Consider the following 20455-nt stretch of genomic DNA (forward strand, 5'->3'; position numbering starts at 1 on the left):
TTCAAGAGCCAGAAGGCGTGCCATTGATTTGTTTGTTTGTTTTAGAAAACATGCAACAAAATTAATCAAAGTCTTTGTTATCCACTCAGAGTTGTGAAGACGTATTGATCCCTGCGCTGCCTGGAGCCCTCTGGGGCCTCCAAGGCTGACAGCTGCATCATATGGCATTTTACCGAAGTGCAGTCCTGTCTGCTTTCCTCGTTATTGCGTGATGATTAACGTGGTCAATTCTGATATGAAAAATAAGAAAACATGACTAAATCTGAGTCCTGTCTGTGCTCGGTGTGTTTCCAGAAAGCATCTCAGCCCTAAACTCATCAGGCTTAATTGTAAAGTAGAGGATTAATATTCATGTAATCTTAGTGCAAATAATCTCTGGGTAAACCGGCCCGGCTGTGTTTACAGCAGGACGCTCCAACGGTCTCACAAACAGCCGGGCCGAGACATCTTGCTTCAGATTATCTCAGCTTGGTTTCAGTGATCTGGCCAAAATATCATCAAGTTTACATTTTCTGTCTGTTCTTCATCTACATACATGTATATGGCCAAATATTACATAGTACATATAGAGGAAGTGTGCACTCATCATATGACTACAGCGTACTCGTCAGGTTTGTTTTCACATCTGCATCTTCATATCATTTACATTTTTGACCTTACAGGTAGAGAAGCTACTTTCCCAATTAGCGACCTGTTCTTTTGCATGACCTTTAACCTCTGTGTATATGGGCCTGTGTTTGCCAGGAATTCAAAAATGTGGACGGGGAGGAGTACCATGCAGACATGTCCACCTTGGCCTCGCCGGCCTCCCAGGGCAGCCCTGACGTCTACATCCTGCCGCTGACTGAGATGTCACTGCCGGTCGCCAAGCAGCCTGCTCGATCAGGTGAGTCGCTGCAGCTCAGTGCAGTTCACCTCCTCAGTCAGACAAATCCTCCTGCTGTAAACCAGCAGCCAAGCACAAGTCAAATTCTATTTAAGTCTGAAAACTATTAAAGGGAGAAAATCAGGCTGAGGTTTACAACAGTGCAGCCATGATAATATGTGGAGTCTTGACTTGTACAGGAAATGGTTGGTCAGTATTTTTCACACTTCCCATACAGAGACTAAAACAACCCATAGGCTCCAAACAGCTATAACTCTTCCCAGCATCTGAAGTAAGCAAGAGTCACTGGCCCATGCATGAGATCTCTGTATATTCTCAGCAAATATTCAGGTTTTGCTTTTTATAATGAAGAAGCGTGTCACCCAGTGCAGCGTTGTGTTTCCCTGATGTGCTTTTAGACGTTTTTGAACAACAGCAGAGGTCTATGGCACACACGGACCCAGGACTGACAGACATTAACAATGAGTAGAGGCAAATTATCGTTGGTTTTAGTCTCTGTATGGGGAGTGTTGGAAACACTGTTACTGTAGAAGATCACAAATTTCATTGTGCTATGCATAATGACAATAAAGATTCTTGACTTGACCGGCCTTATCTTTTAAAAACTCATAAAGGGAGATTTAAAGCCAAAGCTGAATGTTCAGAAGATTTAAAAAAAAAAATCCCCACATTACATCTACAAAGATTTAGACATTGTTCTTGCTGTTGAAAGGGGTCAGCTATAAGACGGCTGTGTGGTCTATCCAGTCATGACATCACCGTGATGGTTTTGTCAGTGCTTTGTAATTCACATCTTTGCTGCAAACTGTCTATGGAAAAGTGCCAGAGCCTCACAAACGCAAGGGTGGGGACCTAATGGAAGAGTGAGGAGGGCTGCATATTAGTCATAGTTTGTCTCTGGGGGGAGCACCACCCTGACGCTGGCCTCGATCAGCTAAGCCTCCACCTATCCCACAGTCCCTCACTGCAGGTCCCTAGAGAATGAACTCTGTGCTCCTTAACTTTGACTCTCTCCCACAAACATCTGGCTGTTGCATAATAACGGCCAGGCAGCCAGCCTACACTGCTGCTTGTTGGTATGTCAGGCATGCAAGAGCACAACACCCCAGTGAGAAGGTCCCTCTTTCACTTGCTTTCTCTCTTTCTGTGTCTATGTGACAATGGTCCTTGTTGTGTGTTAATGGGCGGACACTGCCTGATGGACTCATGAAACTGGAGTGTGGGGAGACTTAATGATTCAGGCGCACACCCATACGATTTGGCCCACACTAGTTAGACAGAGTGTACAGTTTATAAAAAGAGCAAAAGACCAACAAGAAAAAGATATTTTCTTTCTAATTTACTCCTAGTAGTTTCTAGGCATGCAGATAAGTCTGGTTTCACTTGGTGAAGTTTTAAGGAAGCAAACAAAGAGGTCTGCCATGACACCTGAATCCAAGGAGGGTTAAAGGAATTTTATTTGTGGTGTCCACTTCACTGACAATCTAAAGAAACAAGAATAGGAACTTTTGCAGATGCTGACATCTCAAAACCTCAGTTACTATCGGTGTGGCTGAACACCACAGTGAAACAGTTTCACACTTTGTAGAGGCAGGGGTCGGGGATTCTTTACTGCTCCTTCAGGACGGCCCCACCCACTGACATCACTATTTTCCACAAGAAAAAGAGTGACAGAAATGGATCCATCGTACTCTGCTGGCCATACATTTATCATCTTTATTTTTTGCCTTTTTATCTGGATATTTTTCTTTTTTTCCTGCAGCCTTTGTAGTTCAAGTTGACATGTGCAGCACCACCTCATATGAACGCATTTCAAAGTGCTTTGCATGGTGATAAAATATTAAAACAAAGAGCTGAACATGCACCAACAGAATGAAGGAAAGGAGACGAGAAGAGCACTAAATTAGCAGAGGCAAAGAAAATAATGCAAAGGAACATAAATAAAATAAATGTGATGAGTTCCCGAATGAACAGATCTTGAAGCTGCTTTTAACTCAGGGTAGGTGTGAGTCTCAGATTTCAAATTGCTAACGATTCCTGAGAGCTGCAGTAGATGTGGAGATGAAACAGCCCGTGTTCCTGTCTCCTCTGTCTTCCTGCTGTGTACTGAGGCTGCTGAAGGACTATGTGGATAAGTGGTGTTCCTAATGAGACCAATACTGTGAGAGCTCTGCTCAGTCGAGGGCCCGGTTCCCAGGACCCGCCCTGACACAGCTGTTCTGTGCTGCAGGCTGCACTGCAAAGGCCGATGGAGCTCACACCCACTCAGAGGGGATGTGTGGAAACACACTTGAGAAATCAGAGCAGAGGTTTTTATGCTGAAATGGCCTCCCTCTCTGAGCAGACGCATGAAAGCCATGCATCCTTCTGACAAACTCTCAAATCTGCTGTATGACGTCACACAACCACTCACATCCGTTAACCTCTAAACCTTCGCCATGTTACTCAGCAACAAGCAACCATCATCAGTGACTTTAAACGATTGTCTGAGGAGCTCAGCAGAGAAAGTGGACCAGGATGCGCTGGGCTGGAAGAGGATAATGGGAATTCCATTTGTCTCTGAGTGATTTAGCCCCTGTGCATCTCACTGAAGACTTCCTGGCTACTATAGCGATTAGGCTAGATGCATTCTACAGAAAGATGCTCAGCAGCACACAGCTCAGAAAAGGCTAGACAGTGCTGTCAAATGGAAATCGAATTGGCTTTAAAGAGATCTGAGAACTTAGCAGAGTGGTCAGGGTATTTTCAGTACAGCCACAGTGACTGAAATAAAAATTAGGACGCACTCGGTGTATGTTCTCGTACTAAGGCTGCAATTCTCCTACATGTTGTCATAGAAAAATACACAAAGTAAGTAAGCATCCTATATTGCAACGTTTAGGAATCTTTAAAACACTACTTTACGTACTGTACAGAAAACGTGTCACTTACTCCATGAACTAACTGTCCACCAAATTTAAGTGACACATGCAAGTTGTTTTTAGACAGCTTGCAGAGAAACAGGCAAAAATACAAAGCCAAAGATGTAGCTTTAAAAAACAGCAAATGTGACGGTGAAGGCTTTTAGGACTGGTTTTTCCTCCCAGTGTGTACTGTAGCATCCTCTCCTTACTGTTTCTCACTATTATGAATATTTAACATGATGGCGTAGGTGGGAGCCATTGCCTGCTGGTGCTATGTCCAAAACTCCTTCTTGTTAATTCTTATGTCAAAGAGCTGGTGGACAATAGCCCCAGTGTGTGCACACTGACCGGTCCTAACTGGTGCCACGCTGCCCTAAGCAGCCAGACAATGGTGGTTATTCTGCTTTGGGATGAGGAGAGCGTCAGTGGGTGTAAGGAATGACCAGTCTGAGGACGGAGACGGGGGTGTCCAATATGGCCTCCGCACAGTGACCGGACTGTGTGGCAGTCTGGAGGGAGGACGCAGCATCACAAAGATGTGTCTGTCTGCCTCGACGCCCAGAGTTTAAGTGTCATCGTGGGAGACTCAAAGAGAAAGAAAGGGATAGATGGCGAGGGGCGAGGGGAGCAAGGGGCAGAGGAGGGGTCGTTGCCATCAGCCCTGTTGGCTGAGCTGTGGCAGGATGGTCAGGCATGTTCAGCAAGCAGGGAAGGCTCAGGGGATGCTGAGAGAGCTGCATCGGGGAGGTGGAGGACAGTCAGACAGATCGGTGCCAGAGATGCCTCTTTGTTTACTCATAGACCATGAGAAGCATCCACTGGCACAGTCAGAGGTTTTATTTTAGGAAAGGTTAATAACTATCGATCGGACAGAGGATGGAGTCTACACCGGCCACTTAAGAACCTGGATCGGGTGCGTTCTGCCATGTTATTGTTATATGTGTAGGCCTATAGTATACATACTGTGAAGGTTTTATTCTTATAATTACTGAGGTCTAGGATTCACCTCCACATAACTGAGGACACACCGCACCCTCTTTTGTGTGTTTGTAAATAACTGTGGCTGCGCACTAGGTGTAATGTCCTCATTGTCTTACACTGTCTGTAACAATTAGTTTTTAATAGTTCTTTATTTGTTTCCATCCATCAGTTGGCGCTGCAAGCTGCTTCGGTATCAACATTAATATTCGGCTGTTTTGTCGTTTTGTCATATACATTAAACAATTCAAGCAAGTTTTGAGAGACTGTGACCAGATATTATTGTCATATGGAAAGTAAGGGAAGCCAGTGGCTGCCTGGAACAGGGAGACCCATTTATTTACATTTCTGAAACACATCAGTGTGGTCTGCATGTGATTTGTGGCAAATAGTGTAAAATATGCAAAAACAGTACCTGTGTGAAAGACCATACGATACCAGTATGAGGCTGTTGCTGGTGGAGAACCATTCACCACTAACACCATCACTTCTCTTCTTTCTCTGCAGTCCAGCTCCTGAAATCCACAGATCTCAGCCGCCACGGTCTTCTCTACCTGAAGGAGATCGGGAAGGGCTGGTTCGGGAAGGTAAGCCCACTTCAGACAGCCCACTCTTCATAACTAGCCAACAGAAGCTCCTGCTGTCCTGCAGCTACCTGCCAGGCAGGTGAAGCGCAGCAGTCACATCATGGCTGTTAGTCTTCACTGTGATCCTGGCTGTTTAAAATGAACTCAGTCCGACATGCTGTGTTGCCTGGACTGTCTGGGGTGTGAGAGCAGCCGGATCAGGCTGCCATATGCCTTTGATGTCGGCTTGTCCCCGGAGTGAAAGGCTTAGTCCTTAAAAGGAACTTTATTCTGGTTACAGTAATAGTCCTCCACTGCAGACAGAATCATGTGGTACTGTAGTCATACAACCAGATAACATGTTGTTGTCACTCTCTCCCTCTCTGTTTCTCATCCTTTTGATACTGTTCACATCCGTCCTTTCACATCCCTGTGTGCCTTGGCTGGGTATGTCCATCTGTATGTTCGTCTGCGTTTTTCTGTCTCTGCACTGTGTTTTTGTCCGCACACCACTGCTGCACTCTGCATGACTGCTTCATGTCTTCTTGCTTTTGTGTAATTGTCACTCTCCCTCCATCTTTGTTTGTCTGTCTTCCCTGTGCCTATGTGTGTCTTTCTGGGATGTTTCAGGTTCTACTGGGGGAGGTGAACACAGGACTTAATACCACCCAAGTCGTTGTGAAGGAGCTCAAAGCCAGCGCCAGCGTGCAGGACCAGATGCACTTCCTGGAGGAAGCGCAGCCTTACCGGTACACACCTCAGTCACCTTTCTGTCTGTCAAGTAACTCACACATTTACTGAAGTACTGTACTATCAGTTTTGAGGTGGTGAGACTTTTCACCCACTATATGAGGAATATCTTTATTTTCTACTCCACTAAACGTATCCAGTAGTTGGAGTGACTGGTCACCTTGTTGCAGGTTTTACTTTCAAAGCCTAAGTCAAGCTCATACTTATTATTGTTGCTGGGTAAAAGTATCAGCTTTTCAGGAGCAAACCTGTTATTTAAATACACGTATAAGGGTCTTAGAACATTTTCTCAACCTGTTTCATAGTTCCACTGTCTCCAGTTTGATTCTTTGTTCCATTACACATGAGACTTTTGTTCAGAAACGAAGTGTTTTCACTAACATGGGCACATTTGCCATTATGTCTGTTTCCTTTAAGTTCAGTAGAAATTCTCTGCAGGACTCTTACATGTAGTGTCAGTGTTAGTGTTGTCACTGCTGTGCTGTGATCTCCTACTCCCTCTCCGCTGTCCAGTGCCCTCCAGCACCCGGCCCTGCTGCAGTGTTTGGCCCAGTGCACTGAGGTCACTCCCTACCTGCTGGTGATGGAGTTTTGTCCACTGGTGAGTATCCAAACCCACAGGCCAGGTGCAGGGAGCAGGGCTTACTGAACGAATCAGCAAATATCAATTAGGATTAAATATCTGAGGTAAACACCAACAATTGGATGAATCTAAGAGGAATGCTGCCAGAATCACAATTCATTGAACTTGCTTTAATAAAAATACTGACGCTTAGCTGCCAAGTGTTTTAATTTTTATGATTTCTACAGCATATAGTTTATAAATAATCCCATCAAGGTTTTGACCTGCACTTTCTATTAAAAGTCTGCATTATATCCTATAATAATTTCAAACATTAAACTAAATTGTAGTAATGTGTAACTCATGGGATCTTTTTTTATTTACTTTTGTCAAAAATATTCTTGGCAGCTGCTGTAAGTATTTGGCAGCCGAGTCCAAAGTGACCGATAAATCATGATCCATTTGTAGCACTCAAACTGCAGAGTGAAATCCAACAGCAGCTCCACAGGACTGTTTCATTCAATATAATTTTGTGGTGATACTGATGTAATCAAAAAACAAAGAACTGGCTTCCTGCCACTTCACTATCAATTCTTCATAAACTCCACAGTGTGACTGAAGGAAATTGGTAGTAATTGATGAAAAATTAATTTCAGACCTTTTTAAGTTGACCTACCAGCACTGATGGAAAAAAAAGCTCTGGTGGGCCAATGGGTCTGTTCATCACAAAATAAATCCTAATTTCCATTAAACCAGATGTGTTTGTTTATCCGCTGTAGGCCCATGCTGGACCCTAGATCCTCCAGATTTATATGAATGGACAAAAGTGTGGGACTATTCAGAATTGTATTCTACAGTACAATGCCAACACTGCCCTCTGGTGGTTAGAGGCTGTAACAGACGGATGTTGTATTCCTCTCTGCTGCTTCCAGGGGGATATGAAGGGTTACCTCAGAAGCTGCAGGACTGCAGAAACCATGACGCCAGAGCCCTTGATTCTTCAGCAGATGGCCTGTGACATTGCCTCAGGACTCCTGCACCTGCACAAACATAACTTCACACACAGGTAGCAAGACATTTCTCTTGTTAAATATCACATCAAAACTGCAACACCAGTTAAGCTACAGTATGATCGGTGAAGTCCTCCTCTGGCTTCTTCGTTGCTTCCTGGAACAATATCCTGGTGCTGCTCGAGTGCTCCATACAGACTCCAGCATCAGTGATTTTGTTGCAGGCGGCCACTCCTCATCTCCAGAAATATGCAAAGCTCCACTCGGTCTGCAGCATCATTTTCAGGGATCGGAGCAGATGTTATGTGTTTACAAAGTTAGCAAAGGTGAACGAGAGGAACTAAGATTCATTATTCCATCTTAGTATCAGTCAGTGTTTTAATACAGGGCTTCAAAATACATTTGTGCATGAAGAAATGTGACCTTCCTGCATTGTTCTGGTCTTGTTTAGTATGTTTATAAATAATGAAGATATGTAAGAGCTGTACTGTCTTAACCCTCCCACCCCCACCAGTGACCTGGCTCTGAGGAACTGCCTGTTGACTGCTGATGTCTCAGTGAAGATCGGAGATTATGGCCTGTCCCACACCATGTATAAGGTAAGGTTCATCAGAAAAAACATGCACACGAACAGTTTTACTTTGCAAGCAAATCATTTTATTTGTCCGGGGTATTTGGCTGAAAAAGAAGCAGAAAACAGAAGAAAGTGCTTCTGGTGCAGTTTGCTGGCTCTAGACTTCACCATGCCAAGTAACAACCACTAGAGGGCAAATAGGCAAACGGTGACTGGATGAGAGACAAAAAAATAAGTGAGGTTGTTAGTGAGTTGCCAAGTGAGTTTCTACAGATAATTTCATTTCCCTGAGCCCATCTAAACTAATTAACTCTAAGATGAAGATGATTAACTGCCCTGCAGGCACATTTTGGAGAAGTAAAACTTTGTGAGTTAAGGCCTCTGTCCTCACATATCATGCCCCCCCATTAGGATGATTACTATGTGACGTCGGATCAAATGTATGTGCCACTGCGCTGGATCGCTCCAGAGGTGGTGGATGAGGTGCATGGAAACCTGCTGGTGGCGGATCAGACCCAACAGAGCAACATCTGGTAGGATGAAAGGCACACACATGCATTACGTGCTAAGTTTACTGTAGTTGTGAAAACATTCTTAAACATATCACATTCCTGAGAACCTTGCTGTAACCTAACTAACTTAACCCTTAAAGCTACAATGTGTAGCTTCTTTTCCAAATGTTGCTGTAGAAATCTGCTCCAGAACATGTCTGAATGTGGAGAGGTGCAGTCAGTTTTGTTGCTTTCTCACTTATTGTAATTTCATAACTAATATCTGCAGAGCTGGGCAGTGAGTGTCGGAGCGTAGTGGAGCAGGGAGGGGGGCGCTGCGCAGAGCAGAGTGCAATGGTTTGGAGGTCCATGCTGCCTTACGTTACATACTGGAGCTTTAAACAGCCCTTTGAAGTTGTGAGAACTAGCCAAAGTGTCCTCACAACAATGGCACAGAACTAAAATGTGTCCACACGTCTATGGAAAGATGTGTAAATTATGTACACAATTGCATATACATTAGGTTAGCCGCTCTTGGAAACATATCTAAACAAGATTCATAGTATACAGCATAGTTTCTGAATGGTTTATATTAGAAAAGGACAATTTACCTTGTGTTAGTGCTCATAGACTGTGGTGTAGAAGAATAAGCAACTGTTTGCTTAGCAAATATTGTAAAAAGGCATTTTCTTTTGAATGAAGCCAATCTTGCATTAAATTATGATCTATCCACACTATGTGCAGAAAAGGTCACGAGCAAAAGCGTGAAGTTGGGAAAGACACACCAGGAAAATGGCAAACACTAACAAAACACAGAAAACATTAGTTTTCTCACTTGGGGAAATGTCTTTAACTAATATGTGAGCTCGGTGAAGAGTCCAAGCAAGTCAAAACCCAACAGGACAGAGAAAACTTTGTCAACAGGAAATCCGTCTAACCCTCTGGCAGTGAGTGAAAACATGATGAAAACAAAACAACTAAAGTGGGGCTATAAGTATTTGTGTGTATTGGGAATGAAGCCTGTTCACATTATCCTGTGTCTCAGGTCTCTGGGCGTGACTATCTGGGAGCTATTCGAGCTGGGCAACCAGCCCTACAGACACTACTCCGACAGACAAGTACTGACCTACGCTGTGAGGGAGCAGCAGCTGCGACTGCCCAAACCGCTGCTCAATGTGCCCTTGGCTGAGCGCTGGTGAGACACACACAGCCATTTAGAAACAACTATTTAATGGCCCCCTGGGAGCAGGGCAAACAAAAAAACATCATTCAAAGCAGCATAATTAAATCCCTTCCAGCATGAGTAGCTTCTCATTTCTTCCACAGATGCTAATTAATACATTAATCCTGCCAGTTTTCCTTCCCTGTACGGGGGAAGTTTTTTGACTGGAGTGGGGCACAATAAATGTATTGCATCAGAAAGTGGAATTGCATGCTGTCCTATATTTAGTTTTCTCTATGACCAATTTGTCTCATCCTGGGGCTCCTCAGGTATGAGGTGATGCAGTTCTGCTGGCTCCAGCCTGATCAGAGACCCAATGCAGAGGAAGTCCACTTGTTGCTCAGCTATCTGTGTGCCAAGGGGGCCAGTGAGGCAGAGGAGGACTTTGAGCGGCGCTGGAACTCCATGCGCCCCAATAATGGATTCACCAACCACCGTAGTGACTCTGCAGTGTCACGAGACCACACCTCATCAACCACCTCCTCGTTTCCTCTCCTGGAGCAGTTTTCAACAAGTGATGGCTACCACTCAGAGTCCGGGGATGACATACTAACAGTCACTGAGACCAGCCATGGCCTGAACTTTGAGTACAAGTGGGAGCATGCCAGGGCAGACCAGTCGTACAGAGTACCGGACTCCTCCAGTACCATGGGGCAGGTCAGCCATCACTGTCAGGAAGCTTTTTACCCACCAGGGGGCATTGGTGGAGGCTGCCCCTTGGAGAGCCTCAGCCATGGAATTTCTCCTTCTTACTATCAACCAAAACATCTACATGCTCCGGGCCTACTTCCTGTCCTCAGTGCCCATAGCCCCTCAGTAAGCAGTGAATACTACATCCGCATTGAGGAGCCAATGGACTGTAACATTGATCAGGACTATACCATGTGCTCCTATAGCCCAGACTACCAGGGCAGCAGTGGGAGCTTCCTTACTGGGAGTGCAGACTCAGGTGAGTGCATGGCCTGCCCATCCAAGGCTAAAACCATGGGTCCCTATTGGTCAGCAGACATCCATAAGTCAGATGCATACGACTCCAATGACTCAAGTCCTGCCATTTCGCTGACAATGGAGCCACTTTTAGGGCAAGTGTCAGACAGCAGCCCCCTACAACCCTGGAAGTCCAGTCACTACGTGTCATATAAAGACAGAGATGGGGGCTACTACTATGAGCATTCACCACCTTTGGGAATAGATCACTATCTGATTGGAGGGGAGCACTCTAGTGAGCATCATCAGGAAAGTTGGGGGTCAAGGAGCTTGCGTCAGGCCTTGGGTGAACTGGAGAACCCACTCGGTATATCTCCCTCTGTAAGCAGTCCACCTCAGCAGGCCTACAGAGATTCATATCTGGACACAAGTCAAACCTCCATCATAGGAAAGAACATAAGTGGGGGCTACTACGATATGATGGGCTCCCTGAGGAAAACTATGCCAAGCCACAGCAGCCACTCCATCCATATCGACATGGAGACAGAGGGGGCGCTCTTCATGGGGCACAGAGACAGTGATACAGAGGAGGAAGAGGAGGAGGACATATTTATTGAGAGACATACCTGCAACACTTGGCCATCAAAGCACCACCACAGCAGTGTGGGTCACCACAGACGAGCAAGCCACAGCTGCAGACAGGATGCTTATGTAGATTTCCACTACACAATGCCAAGTACAGACATAGAAGACTCCTGGCCAGAGCAGCACAGCCTGGCCTTCCACTCTCTACCCAAACACACCGACTATCTCGAGCACCACCAGGCCAAAGACAATAGTGCCTGTCTTAATCTGAGTAACCACCACACAATGGTGCCTTCAGACAACTGCAACACCTACATCTACTTGTGCCATGAGGCTGAGACACAAGCGCCAGCATCTGGAGAGTGCTGCCACTCACACTTTATAGATCCACTCACTGGCTTGCTAATCAGAAACAACAGCTATAGTCACAGCTGCAGTCACAGTAGCTACACCAGAGATAAGCTCACTGACATCCCCAGTAATGAGGAGATGATCAATCTGTCACCGGCTCCAGGGGGTCCCATTGTGTCCAAACCTACCTTTATAAAGACTGAGGACAGTGGAGAACGGTACGTTGACCTTACAATTGATGATACCCCCTTCAAAGAGAAGATGCAGGAAGTAATCAAGGAAAATCTAATCATGCAAAAACCGCCAGAGCCAAAAATAGAAGAGGTGACCCTGACAATGACTAAAGCCACTCCACCTCCTCCTGACAACATGCACATGATGGTGGCCCTCACAGATCCGCAGTCAGAGTTAAGTCACACTGGCGACAGCGGGGTTGACCAAGGCGGCTCCAGTGTTAGCCTCGCTGACATCCTCGACTGCAGTGATGATGATGAGGAGGAGGATGATGACATCACAGATGATATCACCGACGTTACCTCGGGCATCTTTGCCGATGAGGCCAGCGAGCTGAATGCTTCTCCTGCCTTCAAGTCACTACAGAAGCAGGTAGGAACCCCTGATTCCATGGATTCTATGGATCTACCATCTGCAGCCGGGCCTTGCGAAGGATTCAGCCCTGCATCATCACACCCTGCTAGTTCACCAAAAGCTATGGACAGTGGCTATGACACAGAAAATAATGAGAGCCCTGAGTTTGTACCCAAAGAGCCTCACGAACCCCGTGAACAACCTCTGGGAAAGCAACAAGACAGAGGCCTGGGGGATGATGGAGTTGAAACTGAAGTGGTGCCCACAGAAGGTGAACCACCAGTGGGTGAAGATTTGGTCTCAGAAACCTCGCAGACAGGCGACCACATCCTTTTGCCATTGAGTGATAACACCCCATACAGAGACTCTGCCTACTTTTCAGACTATGAGAATGAAAGGCAGTCAAGGGACGAAGGGCAAGAGCTGTCAGAGCGAGTTATAGATGAACCAAATGTTGAAGAGGAACAGCAAATGGGAGAAAAGAAGGGTGAGAAAAGGAAGAGTGAAGAAGAGGAAGAAGTAAAGGACAATGTAGCAAACAAAGACATAAAACTTGAAAATAAAAAGACACTGACAGGAGGAACAGAATCCTTTTCTCCCCCAGAGACAGAAGCATGCTTGACAGAGGAGTGTAGCTACCAGGATGAGGAACTGGGGCTACTTCTGGAGTCTTCTGACACTGCTTCAATAATGGAAGGAGGACTGGATGAATGGCCATCCCAGGAAGAGAGCTCATCCTTGGGAGATTGGGCAGCAGAGGTGGTGGGGGCCATGGAAGAAGCCCTCGGTGCACTGAATGGAGACTGTACCTCCATCAAATTAGAGGAGGAGGAAGCAGAGGACAGGGAAGACTCTGTACAGGCTTTAGAGGCAACAGAAGAGTCAGTGATCAAGGCTATTCAAAACAGGCCTTCAGGGATATCTAGCGAGATCCCGCACAGTTTACCCAAAGATGAGGTGGCCTTGCAGCACATGGCAGCCAGGCGATTTTCTTTCTCCTCTTCTCCACCTCCACCCAACCCTCTGCTCCCTGAGACAGTGGGCCGAGGGTCTCCGGCTGATGGGGAAGAGGCTGACGAGGAAGGTGGTGACACTGACGACAGTGACGAGTCAGATGAGGAGCTGCGATCCTATAGTGTGCAAGAACCGAGTGGGGAAGAGGAGAGCGAGGATGAGTGCCACCTGGTGCCCATTGTGGTGAGCGACAACAGTGAAGCCCACAAACTGCGCAGCCTCTTGAAGATGCCAGTCCTGCTCACAGTTGAAAACCTGGAGGATCAACTTGACCGCAAGAAGAAGAATGTGTCTTTTTTTGATGATGTCACCGTCTATCTCTTTGATCAGGTGAGTGAAGATGAAAATCAATCAATTTTCACTCAAGGTCACTCCAATTAATCCCCAGTAGGCAACAATTTATAACAGAAAATGCTTTGATAAACCCAGTCTGCACTCCCTGCCCGACAGCAAATGGAAAATAAATACTGGAGTAAACATGACTCACAATTAATGTTATTTTGGATTTAATCTTGTTGAATGTACAAGTAGGCAGCTTGTTAGTACATCCGCTATAAGCCACAGTTGTTGACAATACCCAATTAAATGTGCCAAAGAACAGGAGAGCATTCCTATGGAAACTCAATATACATGTTAAATGATGTTTACCCATTATTTGGCCACAGAGAGGGGAGTGTCAGGCCAGGCCATCACACAGCTTCAGAGCCCCACAATAAGCAGCACCATTATCCAGGCCTAACCTGCCCTTAACACAAGGCATCCTGAACCCTCTCCTTACCCAAACAAAAAGCAGATATGTGGCTTGACCAACAGCTTCTGCATTACATTTGCTCAGGTTAAGCAGTGGCTGGTCTGACTGGCTGGTAGTCGCCTCTGAGAGCCGGGTCCACTCAGTTGTCCAACCACTGACACTGTTCTACCACGACTGTCGATCAGAACAAGGCTACATCAGTAATGACTCCACTGAATCAAGAACTGTATCAGTGACAGCAATCACCAACATCATCCACCATCAGTGTCTACTCAATACTCTATCAAACCCATCAATCAGGGCTACTGCTAGCGAACAACAACCAGTAACTTACAGCTAACTGCTAGCTATCTGTTATTAACATGCTATCCTAGCCATCAAACATTTCAAATAACACGCTCAAACTTCTACTACCTTTCTAACAAACCAGCCTCATTAACCTCATGTTAGCTTGCTAATGCTATTGTGGATCAGTCATTTGTGAACAAGCCCATCCCCCTGTGCTAGTTTACTTCAATTTAACAGTCCTGTTATGCACATATAACTCAATGCTTCTACTAGACTTACACGTATCTTTTACTAATTCACCTTCCCAAATGTGGTTAGATTAATCTTAAAATGCTTTATTCTTTTCTTCCTGTAAATTTAACAACCACCAGGAGAGCCCAACTAAAGAGCTGGCTGAGCATGGCTTCCCTTTGGGAACAGAGGGTCAGAGTTCACATAGCAAATCAGACAAGGTTAATGCCTCCGATGACTCTTCAGATGGGAACATCTCAGAAGAGAGTGAGTACAAGATTGAATTACAGATGTAATTAGTGTGCTTGTATTAGTATCTAGAAAACAGATATCAAACAGTGTGCTTACTGCTTCCCTCAGGTGCAGGGTATGAGTGGGAGGATGACTTCTCCCTGCTCCCCCTACCAACATCCTCGGGGCCATCCGACTCCCCTCCTCGCTCTGTCACCAAGGCCCCGGACGCCAAACCAGCCGTGCAGTTCTCCCGGTTCACTGTCTCCCCATCCAGCGTGTCCCGTTTCTCCATCACCCACATCTCTGACTCTGAAGGAGGTGGGTCACCTACGGAAAACAGCTTATCTGTCCTCACAACTTAATAAATGAATTGATTAGGGATGAGACTTATTTTAAACAGACAAAAAAAACCCAACTTGTTTTCTGGATATGATCATGAAAATCATATTTCAGGGGCGGCACGGTGGAGCGATGGTTAGCGCCACTGCCTCATAGCAAGAAGGTTCCGGGTTCACAACCTTTCTGTGCGGAGTTTGTATGTTCTCCCCATGGGTGACCCTTGCACGGGTGCTCCGGCTTCTTCCCGCAGTCCAAAAACATGTGGCTTAGATTGATTGGTGTCTCTAAATTGCCCGTAGGGGTGAGTGAGTGACTGTGTGAGTGAGTGTGTGTGGTTGTTTGTCTGCGTCAGCCCTGTGATAAACTGGCGTCCTGTCCAGGGTGTACCCCGCCTCTCGCCCGATGTCGGCTGGGATTGGTTCCAGCCCCCCGCGACCCCGTTTGGGATTAAGCAGTATGGATAATGGATGGATGGATTATATTTAACTGCACACACAGCAGGGCAGACAGTATCATCACACACAGAACAAGACTTTACAACAGCTTTTCCCTGCCGCAGTAAGACTGATGGCAAATACAAAAATGTGAGAATATATGTGCAATAACCCCTTACTAGACATGCGCAATAATAATAACACAGAAACGTTCCACAAGGTATTTGTGTAACAGCATGTCATCAATAGTGTTCTCTTGTGGGACCTGAGTAATAGCAGGACAATAGCAGGACATTCTCTACCAAGCAATGGAAACAGGCCTGAATATAAACTGTGTGTTAGTATGTTATAACCCCTCACTACCTCACCAAGCGTAATGGCATATCCAACTCCACCATGTGAATTACTAAGTGCGATGTTTGAAGTTCACTGGGGAAAATACTATTACTCTATTTTTGTGTATTGCAGTTTATTGCTTTGTCGCCTTTATGTAAGTTTTTTTATTTTAAGACTAAATGTTCTTTCTGGCTTTTGACTCCTTACCTGACTCCAAAGGCGAGCTGCACAAGAATTCCTATATGCCTAGACTGTCTGTTTATACATGGCAAATAAAAATCTTGACTTGATTTCAGATTTGTCACAGCTGTTCCGATTTTAAAAACAGTGTGAGGATCAGAGATTCAGAGAAACGTTTAGACTCAAAGCTACTAAAGCTGGAAAACATCAGAGCAACAAATGAGTCTGATAGCTTTTACTCTGAACATCAAGTCATCATGAAAGATCGTAATGTTTGCTGTTCATCTTTTAAATATTCCAAATAATAATACATACAAACAATATCTAAACCTAAACACTCGGTGTGACTCTGATCTAAGTGTAGAACTCTTCCAAATTGTGTATGGATGTTTTAGCTTATATGTTACTAATAGGCTGCTTTATTCTTGTAATAGACTTGATCCCAGTCTGGGAAACTGGCCCGTTAAAGATGACATTTGTTGGCTGCCACAGACTGAGATACAGTAAAATGTACAATATTAATGAGGAAATACATTCGCCTAAAAATCGGCAAGTATTTTGGATGATGATGATGCCTGTAAAGAGAATGTGCAAATCCTCATGTCTCATTCTGTCTTTTTCAGGGAGCAGCGAGGATGGGGACAAGGAGTAAGGAGCTGTGGATATCTACTGCCTCTCTGACAACGACTTGGCCCACTAGCATGACTTCGGAGTTTTGTTTTTTATCAGGTTTTAGAAACACAAGACCGTGCCTCTTACTGCCTGTGGACACTTTTGGAAGGGCCGTATTACCACGGTGTAGGACTGACCTAAGCTGTTTAGAATAAAAAGACAAGTAGAGTTAATATACAACATTAACAGAATATTAATATATACTGTATGTCTGATGTAAAGAATCAGTGAAAGCACGGGAGATGAGTATGTTGAATTCTATTTTTCAGATTAAAGAGAAAATGGTGGAGACATACCTCTGGAAAGCATCACTATCACCGCGTCCACTTCTTTGTGTTGGGGTGATCATGACAGTGTGGAGCCACGTGGACATAGAAACAGGACAGTTAAACTAGTCTGCAAACTTTCACTGGGTAAAAGACACTGTCAATCATCAGCACTTTGAACAAGACTGTACAGCTCCACAGACTTTGTACTTTTTAGAATAAAACTTGTCTTAATGACTATCAACAAGAATATATCACAAGTAATATAATATTAACATTTACATTCATTCAGAGACAAAGAACATGGTAGTGTCAAAGAAGGAAGAAAAGGGAATTCAAACGGCTAATGTCTTGTTACAGATTGTTTTGCTGATCATATCTGGACAACCTGGATATTTAACTTTTTTTCCTATCAGGAATACTACACGAGTGCCAGCACCGCCATCACTACCAGCCCTTGTGTTGTAAACATCAGGCACAACATTGTCACTGTGGTGACAAATAATGACATAAGTAACATCAGATTTAAAGGTTTAACTGGTTTTTCAAATAGAGAAATGCATGGTTTCAATTAACTACAAAAACATATCGATAAGACTTTTGCTTGGAGACAAATGGGGAAAGTTTTGTTTCCCGTCTTGGAGCAGGGACAGGCACACATGGTGATGGAACTGCAATTTCATGTTACAAATCCAAAACAAACTGGCAGCCAGAGAAGGTATTCAGCATTTGGACTGCTACGTAAAGGCACTAGTTATTCAATGAAGACATGAACCAAAAAATGAAACTTTCACCACAGTATACTTCTTATCTAGTGGTAATGATATCTAGATACATACACCTCTTATAATCCTGTAAATCCAATATTGCCAGAAAGCAGAAATGCACCCGATTTGCAAAAATATCCACAACTATTACTACCAGAGATGTTACAGGAATAAATACCTCAGTACAAATACTTTGTGAGCATTTGTACTGTGTGTATCATAATACTGCCCCACAGGTCAGTATATCAAAATACATGCCTGCACAACAGTATTAAAAGGCTATTTGAGTCTGCACAGGGACTAGTCTGAACAAATGCGATTTTTTTATATGTAAATCAGCACATTATACATCCAGTATTGCCCGACTTCAGCCCATTTCTACCATTTTTTTGTGTTTGTAAGAGAAATGACGATGGCTGACTGTCACTTATTGTACAATGGCTTCATCTGGCTTGTCTGGAGATATGATTCTGGTATTAGAAGCTGAAGTGTTGGGGGAAATGTTTTTTTTTTATTAATTATACTTTGTCTTATTTCTTAAAAAGGAAGACAAGTTTGAGCACCACTGCGAAACAGTAAGAAAATGATGGTGCATAGCCGGTGAAAGCTAATGAAAAATTCAAAACAAATCTGTTGATGCTTTTAGCTGAGACAGATCTGTTCAGTTGTCTGATTTTTTTATATTTATTGTTTCTTTGCATACATTTTTATTTATTCTTGGTCTGATCAGCTAGTTCAACAAGGTGATAGGTGGCTGTTGTTACGATCATGAAACGTTTTGCCGAGTTGTTGGTTTGGCTGCTGTTTCAAAGCTACAGAATCCGAAGAAGCAGGTTGGCATCTTTCACAACATGATCGACATGTAGTGTCTTCTAAGTGTTTGCCTTTCAGGGCTTTAATATTCTCTGAGTTTAGCGTAGAGCCATCTAGACTGTCCATAATATTTTTGTATTTCTAAAATATACTTTTAAGAGTATTGATGTACTGTACCTGTGAAAGAGGGGAGACTTAAAAACTATATCTCTTATGTTTGTTGTTGCCAAAGAGATGTTGAGTTGTGGTCCAGAGGCAGGTACAGTTTGTGTTGATTAATAAAATGAGGAAGGACATGACATCAGCTTTGGCCTCGACTGCTAAAAACATGTAGGAGAAGTTTTGGTCTGGAAGACTGTGAGTAATATGTGCCCCCACCCTGAACTGATCATTACTTTCTGTACCTTCTATCAAATATAAATAAAGTCTGTTTTACACACCTTAAGGCAACTTTTGACAATTTCTTAAATTTTCTCATAACAAAGATTGATTCGCACTGGCATTATACTGACATTATATTTGGTATACAATCTTGTCTCCTATGAAAAACACAAAGTGCCAAAGAATGGATGAGCATTCCTATAGAAGCTCAGTATTCACATTAGATGTTTGACTGTTATTTGGCCCCATAGTAGAACAGTTCAGATTTAAAGACTGTTATGGAAACCCAAAGTGTTAAATAATAAATAAAAACAGCATTGAAATTAATAATGAATAAATTGTGTAAAATATATACTTGCACAGACAATTTGTGAAATCATTCAAGAAATATTAAAACTTAAGTCATTATTTTGAAATGGTATTTCATCATTACTTAGAGTTTTTAGGGGTTATCTTTATTGTGATTATGGACATTATTATTTCAAAAGTCTGTTTTTATTTCATAATGTCTTTTTATGTTCGTTACTACGGTAGCGTAGATGGGACAATATGTTCATGCTGCTGTCGTGACTCTGCAATAGACATGCTCTTGAACACAATAAGTCTGGAATAATTCAAAGCAGAAACTCTGCTTATAGAGTATATGGTCTGATAGGAATTTACATAAATGTGCATTTTAATAAGGACCAATTTCACAAAAACTACACGTTAACCTAACACATTCCCTTTGTTACCAAATAAATACCATTATGCAAAAAGTATGTATGTTGGTAGGAAAATAATGCAGATAGAATGCTGCAAATTGCAGTAGAACTCACAGTTACCAATAGGAATTCTGACTATTGACATTTCCACCGATCAGTCATAAGATTGTGACCACTGACAGGTGAAGTGAATCACACTGATGAGGTCGTTACAGCCACCTGTCAGTGGGCGGGGTTTATAAGGCAGCAAGACAACAGCGGCTAAGGAAGGACAGATGGTGAAGAGGGGACAGGTCCATGGATGCTCACTGACGATGAGGTTGACCTGCTGTAAATCTTTTGTGTAACCCTTTTGCCACCCGGCTCGTTATAGTAAGGGAATAGCTACTTGGTGCATACCCCTCTAACCTAAAAAAAAAAAACAAATTGGCAAAAGAGACATTCCAATGTAAAAAACCTTGTCTAGGGTTCAGTATGATCCTCACCTTTAAAACATCAATAGGAGTTTTCCCAGAAATTATATTACTTCAAATAACTCAGAATATGTATGTACTTTGTTACTTGTAACTTATGGACAATTTTTCCAGGGACTGTTTCACAGTGTAGAAACAATAAACACACACACTAAACACAGTTCAAGGTTGTGTATTAA

The 20455-nt window shown here is 43.7% G+C and overlaps 1 protein-coding gene and 1 long non-coding RNA gene across 3 annotated transcripts in view; one reads left to right on the forward strand and one right to left on the reverse strand.

Moving 5' to 3' along the window:
• The window catches only part of aatkb (apoptosis-associated tyrosine kinase b), a 42573-nt gene extending 25398 nt beyond the window's left edge, over positions 1-17175 (forward strand). For both annotated transcript variants that reach the window (XM_020604606.1, XM_020604607.1), the window contains 12 exons: positions 745-886; positions 5275-5354; positions 5964-6082; positions 6597-6684; positions 7578-7711; positions 8170-8254; positions 8641-8762; positions 9766-9915; positions 10212-13737; positions 14818-14944; positions 15038-15229; positions 16824-17175. In XM_020604606.1, the coding sequence (XP_020460262.1) occupies positions 745-886; positions 5275-5354; positions 5964-6082; positions 6597-6684; positions 7578-7711; positions 8170-8254; positions 8641-8762; positions 9766-9915; positions 10212-13737; positions 14818-14944; positions 15038-15229; positions 16824-16852 (4794 nt within the window). In that variant the 3' untranslated portion in view covers positions 16853-17175. The remainder of the gene's footprint in view (positions 1-744; positions 887-5274; positions 5355-5963; positions 6083-6596; positions 6685-7577; positions 7712-8169; positions 8255-8640; positions 8763-9765; positions 9916-10211; positions 13738-14817; positions 14945-15037; positions 15230-16823) is intronic.
• On the reverse strand, positions 8273-15112 carry LOC109962700 (uncharacterized). The gene is made up of 3 exons (XR_002275303.1): positions 15026-15112; positions 8621-8759; positions 8273-8441 (listed from the first exon to the last, which is right to left on the reverse strand). It is a non-coding gene; the product is annotated as an uncharacterized LOC109962700 (long non-coding RNA).
• Positions 17176-20455: the final 3280 nt, after the last annotated feature.

This window comes from Monopterus albus, unplaced genomic scaffold (genome assembly GCF_001952655.1).
Source record: "Monopterus albus unplaced genomic scaffold, M_albus_1.0 scaffold67.1, whole genome shotgun sequence".
Classification (NCBI taxonomy): domain Eukaryota; kingdom Metazoa; phylum Chordata; class Actinopteri; order Synbranchiformes; family Synbranchidae; genus Monopterus; species Monopterus albus.